The following is a 6,221-nucleotide window of genomic DNA, read 5'->3' on the forward strand; positions in this document are numbered from 1 at the left end:
AAGACATTAACTCAGACAAGAACAATATTTAGAGCAACAGATCAGCAGTTGAAGAGTTGTGTCAGGGAAGCACAGGAAGCCGAGGTCTCCTGCCCCAATGCAGAAAGACCTTTTGTGGGCACATCTGCCACTGAAGTCGGGGCCCTGAGCAGACCCAAAGCCCCCAAAGAGGCAGGTCATCGGGAGCTCTCCCCTGACCTCTCCCTTTCTGCTGAGGCTGATGGCAGCTTTGGGTGACCAAGCACTCAGCTGAGCTTGCCTTGTGAAGTGTGAGCTCTTGCCATGTTGTGACCCTGGGTGCATCTTCTCCTTTTGCAGGACTCTGTGTGGGCCGTGAATCACAGTACACTTCACTCGGTGTTTCAGACCAACCAGAGCAACAACCAGCAAACGAACTTTGAGGCTGTGCAGAGTGGCAAGAAGAAGAAGAAGCAAAAGATGGTCCGAGCGGACCCCAGTTTATTAGGTGAGTCTTTTGCTAGAGGCAGACCAGAGATCAGAAAAGGGTCATATGGGCCTATTAATGGATGGGAAAGATCTTCCCATTAAGAAGCAAATTACATTAACAATAATCAAAAATGTATTATCAATACACCATCTCACAGTTCTTTTGCACTGTTCAAATTCTGCTTTGCTGAGAGAGCACAGCACCCTCATACTGTACATGCCAGTACTCCCATGTCTCACAAAGGTCAAAGGAGAGAAGGGAAAACGTCACAGGGATGTTGCCAAGAAGGTTCATTGTGTTAAGGAAAAGTAAGCTTTTAAACTTGTAAGTTTTCTTGTAACTGGTGCCATGGTGCATAGAACACTGGCCCTGGAGCCCAAAAGACTCATCTTCCTGAGTTCAAGACTTACATTTACTAGCTGTGTGACCCTGGGCAAGTCACTTTACCCTGTTTGCCTCTGTTTCCTCATCTGTAAAGTGAGCTAGAGAAGGAAATGGCAAACCACTCTGGTATTTTTGCCAGAAAAAAAGTTGGAATGTCTCAGTTCCAGCCCTGCTTCTGCCCCATACTAGCTGTGTGGCTGAGGCCAATCCTTTAAGCCTCTTACCCATCTCCCTTCCATCTCTAAATCATAGAAGGTCATCACAACTACTACCCTGTAATCCATTGAGCACATGGACATTCGCTGAGGTGCTTAGATGAGGTCCCTTCCTGGGTCCTGATGTCAGCTTCACCTCAGAAATCAGGAGGCTGTAGAACCTTTATTCCCTTTTCTTTCATTTCTCATTGAGACACATGTGGAGCTTTAAAAAAATAAATTACCCTCTTGACTGACTTTAAGACAGAAAACCTTCACTCTAAGGATGTGCCCACCTCTGCAATGAATTAGTTTCTGAAAAGCACTGACTGAGTAGACTGGATTTTTTTAAAAAGTAAAAGTAGTCACCAGGGGGAGCCTTTGCAGTTTTAGAAATTAAAAACTTGGTCTAATTTCCAACATAATCCATTCTTCCAGTTTCTACAAGTTCTCTTAAACAGATGTCTGCTTGTAGCCAGCATGTTTGCTTTTATTTTGTGCATAAAGAGAGAGTGTGTGTCTGTGTATGTGTGTGGTTTGGTTTGTTTTTCCCTAGAAGGTAGTAATGCTTTAATGTAGGAAATCCCAGGACCTGGTTTAAATCCTGGTTCTTTCACTATGGGAACAAGTTTACATATCTACAAAATCAGGTTTCTACATTGTCCATTTTCGTTATGGTGTGTATCTGTTGTATTTGTCATTCAAAAGAAAGGTGGTTTTGCTGGGGTAGATATTGCTATCATCAACATTTTCCTCATTCCTTCTCCACTTGCTTTAAAAATAAGTTTTATGAGTCACAGAGACCAGAAAAAGAAATTATGACTTGGTGCCCAGTCTTTTGGTAATGAACCACTGGGAACACAAGTACCTAAGCTAGTCACTGCCACAGCATGACCTCACCATGAGTCACCTCCATGCTTGAGCGGGGCATGGCAGCCACATTCTGAGAGACTAGATTATTCCTAGGTTTGGACTGAGCCATGACATCGTTGATGGAAGTTCTCTTCCCAGTGATAGAGCATAGCCCTCTCCCACCTTCTTGTCCTGGGAAATTAACTCTTCCCTGGGCTTTACCCAATGTGCTGGTGGCTGGTTTTGAGGTCTTTTAAGATTATATGAGGACCAGGCTATCCAGTTGCCGTCTCTCCTCCCTGTATTGACGGGCATCACTGTGTTTGACCTCATACGTCTCCTGGTTCACAGCATAAGAATAACTCATTTTGGATATAACCTGTGTATATATGTGATGTAGTGTATAATATGTGATTTTCTAAAATTACAATTTAGGTAGTTTGAACATGCTTTAATTGATGCAGAATTTCATGAGGCATTAATGTATTCAGAATGTGTTCCTGTCCTACTAGACTGCAGTACTTCTTAAACTGTGGTTCGAGACCCACAGTTTATGAAGCATAAGGGGTCACAAGTGGGAAAAGTTTAAGAAACCCTGTATAGAGTATATATGAAGATATGTATATTTCTTCCCAGGAGAAAGTTAGAAGATTTCATTTTTCATAGTCTGTTTGGGTCCTACTCCTTATCTACCAGCTAACTGGTGATTTAGGGAGGAACAACCTACTATATGCACTGTAGTCTTTTAGTCATCTCATTGAGAAAGAAAGGTCTTGGTGGCCTACTGAATTTATTCTGTCACAAAATGGAGAATTTGGAGTCCTGGAGTCTTGTTGCTGAATCTATCCACCCTGAGTAAAGGAGGTTCATGCCACAATTTTTGTGAATAAGCAGACATGTTTATTTTAAAAATCATTACATTTTTTAATATTCGAACTGTTTGTGTAAGCCACATTTTATGTTTGGAAGTCTGTGCTGATCATACACATTTATTTGAAAATATGAATGGTAACTTTAAACATGAGCTAAGAATGAACAGAACTGTTCTATATAAGCTCACAGCCCTCAGCGCTTGCTAGGATCTTACAAATAGCCTAGCCTCATCCTTCCCTTTGTAGATGAGGACACTGATACCCCAGACTTAGTTGCCTGAGGTCACAGGAGGGGTGCGTGTGTAACACCACCAGCCTCTAAGCCCAGCTTCTGGGCTGTTTTGACTCCAGATCTTGTACCTCTCCTCCTAGAAGAGGTTGCCTTGACTTGGGTCTTCTTTAGATGCCATTGAGTTTCCTGAGACTGGTCTTTCCTCATAGTGAGGGGTAAAGAGAGAGGTGGTCACCAGGATGTATTTAATAAATGCTTTTTAGTTGTGTGTTATGGGATAGAAAAGGTGTTGTGATATTGCTTCAAATGATTTTTTTTGGAAACTGCTTAGAGACACAGTAATAATGCAGAGACATGAATGAGTCTTGGCCAAGACTTCTAGACATGTTGTTGGAGAATTTAGAAGAAGAGGTTTGCCAGTCAACTGGGGCCTGGGGCACCAGTTAGCACCAGTTCTTTCTGCTATTTTCCAAAGTTACTCCTCTCCGTTCCTATACTTTTAAAGAACTGAATAGTACGGAAAGGAGGAAAAAGAGAGGATTAAAGGGAGTAGGCCTGGCACCATATGCACAATCCTTTCATGGTAAGATGCTGAAAACAACTTCCTGTCCCACCCCATTATTCTGGGGAGTTGTGAAGAGCCTCTCACTGGCTACCTACAATGGCTGGCACATAGTGGGCTTGTCATCAGTGTTTACTGACCTACTGATACTAGCTGACCCCCTAATTTTCCAGGGGTCAGGATACCTATATCATTTCTTCTAAGAGATGATCCTTACCCATTTTATACAAACACATACAAATCCATTCAACAGCCCCTTCGAAGGGATTCTCTAGGAAATGGCATCACTTTATCTTAAATACAGACTTGTATGATATAAAATGAAAAGAATCATTTAGTTTTGGTTCAGTTAGTGATCACTGATTGTTTCTCCCTGCAGGTTTTTCAGTAAATGCATCATCAGAGCGGCTTAATATGGGAGAAATAGAGACTTTGGATGACTACTGAGCTTCCGCACACCGTCTGGCCATTTCCCGTGTCTGTTAACCATGGATTCTCCACTTTGGACATCACACTTTACCATTTATTCTTTATCACTTTGCAACCGTCACAACAGAACCTGTCATCTCAGGCTTTTGTCTTCTAGCCCTTTCTGTCCAGGACTCTGAGCGGTCCTTGTTGGCAAGCCTCTTGGACAGTAGGCAAGTGGACTGGATGCTGTCTATTGGGTGGGTGGCAGTTGGGATCCCTCATCCACAGGGATCCCTGTGGACAGCACATATTCACTGGGCTGTGATTCCATCTGCTGTTTCCTGGAAAGCCCGTTGGGATCTGCCAACAGCAGCTTGCTTTCCCCCTTCCCCCCCCCCCCTTTTTTTTTTGGCTGAGGCAAGGGGGGGGGTCTACCTTGTGCAATCGTGGAGAGAGTTCATGGTTAACAGGCGTCGGTCAGTGACAACACGCCCATGACTGTGACTTCGGTGTTCCTCCAGGCAGAGCCAGGTGGTGCCTGCCCGACCCCGCAAGGGCTTGGATTGGGGCTTGCACATCCCTGGCCTGCCTTCTCTGAGTATTCTTTTGGAGGGAAAGTTCAAATCTTGCTTCATCAGGCAGTGACATCAAAGCACGCCGAATTCTCCCTCTGGCACACTCCTTCCTTCTTGGACAAAGGAACCTATGATCTGGGAGAGGGACTTTTTCCTTAATTTTTCTTTCTTATTAAAAACTGATTTTTCCCATATATATTTTTACTTCAGAGGAATAGGACCAGTTTGTTTTGGGCCCTTCTGCTGAGAATTTGTCTCGTTTAAGAGGCAACTAGGATCTTTACCATATGTATGTATTTGTCTAATTTCATTTTGGTGGGGATGAACCTTGGTTCCTGAATACACAAGCCTGGAACTGTAGCTGCTTATTCATGACAGTGTGTGCGTCTATCTGCTTGCAACCCTGCTGTAAAAAGGGTATGTTAAAGATTATGGACTGGCATTTTGTCCTACCTTGACCACCTGCAGTACTTCTGTTCCTGGAGACCACTGAGGGGCGGGAAGATGGGAGGTGGGAGCAGAAGGGAAGCCTTATGGTCCTTCACTTCAGACCCAGAGGTGATCGGCTTCACTTGGTAAAGCAATCCTTGGACTCGCTTCCACCAAGGGTTCAACGAGCTCTCTCCCCCCAGAACAAGCCCCCACCCCCTGAAATTGCCCATTGCACTTAGTTTCTGACCTCTCCTTTCTTCTTCCACGTTTTGGGAACGGTCGGAGTGTGCCTGTGGGAGAAAGTGCTGCAGCTGCTGGGGTAGCTCTGCGGGGAGAGGGCACCTTCTCCTCTCCTCTCCTCTCCTCCCCGCCATCATTGCCTGAAGAAGAGGCTGGAGCTGCTCTGAGAGTAGTTTGGCTTTGAATGATTTTATTTGGTTTATTTTATTTTTATTCTTGGAGAACACCGCCCCTCTTGTCCCTGCCCCCTCCTGAACATGTACAGTTCATTCTACAGAGACTGCTGCCAACGTGTATATAGTTTTGGGATCCAGTGGCATGGGGAGACAGGGCACCATCCAGAGGCAGGCTCCTGCTCTCCTTTGCTTTGTAAATTCATAAAGGGGGAAAGAGGGATAGTTAAAATGTTTACAAAACTTGAAGCTCCCTCGGAACTTTTGCCAGTGTGGAGGAAAAAAAGAGAAATAAATAAAAACAGTTGTATCATATCTAAGAGGGCATTTTGTGCTTGCTTTTGTTGGGGCTGACTTTTGCAATCAGTCACTTCCGAGAGTCAAGTCCATCCTGAAGGCCCTTTCTCCTCAGCAGCACCTGGAGACAGCTGCCACTTGCTACCTTGCTGGGGAATGTTGGTGGTTTTTCTGTTTGCAGATTGAGAGCTCGAAATAAACACCGGTAAGTTAGATTGGAAATATTTGACCAAACACCTTCACTCCTGTGAGTGTACCCCTACCTCTAGCCTCTCCTCACCCAAGAAAGTCTGAAACTTGATTCCCCCATCTCCCCTTTTTGTAACATGAAAAATTAGGTGGTTCTTCAGTAATGAGTCACTCAGCTCATCAGACATTTTGTTTCCACTCTTGAAAACAAGTGAACTCCCTTATGCCTGAACAGCCTTCTAGCAGACATTGGAGAAAGACCACTCTGACCTTGGACTCTTCAGCCTCTCATCTGCTCATGTCTGTCTTTCTGTTTTGTCTGGAACAGCCCACCAGCCCTCCAGCTTCCAGCCTATGTAA

General features: G+C 44.4%; 1 protein-coding gene across 7 annotated transcripts in view; it reads left to right on the forward strand.

The window, feature by feature from the left end:
- The window catches only part of GIGYF2 (GRB10 interacting GYF protein 2), a 169,022-nt gene extending 163,332 nt beyond the window's left edge, over positions 1-5,690 (forward strand). For all 7 annotated transcript variants that reach the window (XM_072640524.1, XM_072640519.1, XM_072640522.1 and 4 more), the window contains 2 exons: positions 319-466; positions 3,924-5,690. In XM_072640524.1, the coding sequence (XP_072496625.1) occupies positions 319-466; positions 3,924-3,991 (216 nt within the window). In that variant the 3' untranslated portion in view covers positions 3,992-5,690. The remainder of the gene's footprint in view (positions 1-318; positions 467-3,923) is intronic.
- Positions 5,691-6,221: the final 531 nt, after the last annotated feature.

This window comes from Notamacropus eugenii, chromosome 2 (genome assembly GCF_028372415.1).
Source record: "Notamacropus eugenii isolate mMacEug1 chromosome 2, mMacEug1.pri_v2, whole genome shotgun sequence".
NCBI classification, from domain to species: domain Eukaryota; kingdom Metazoa; phylum Chordata; class Mammalia; order Diprotodontia; family Macropodidae; genus Notamacropus; species Notamacropus eugenii.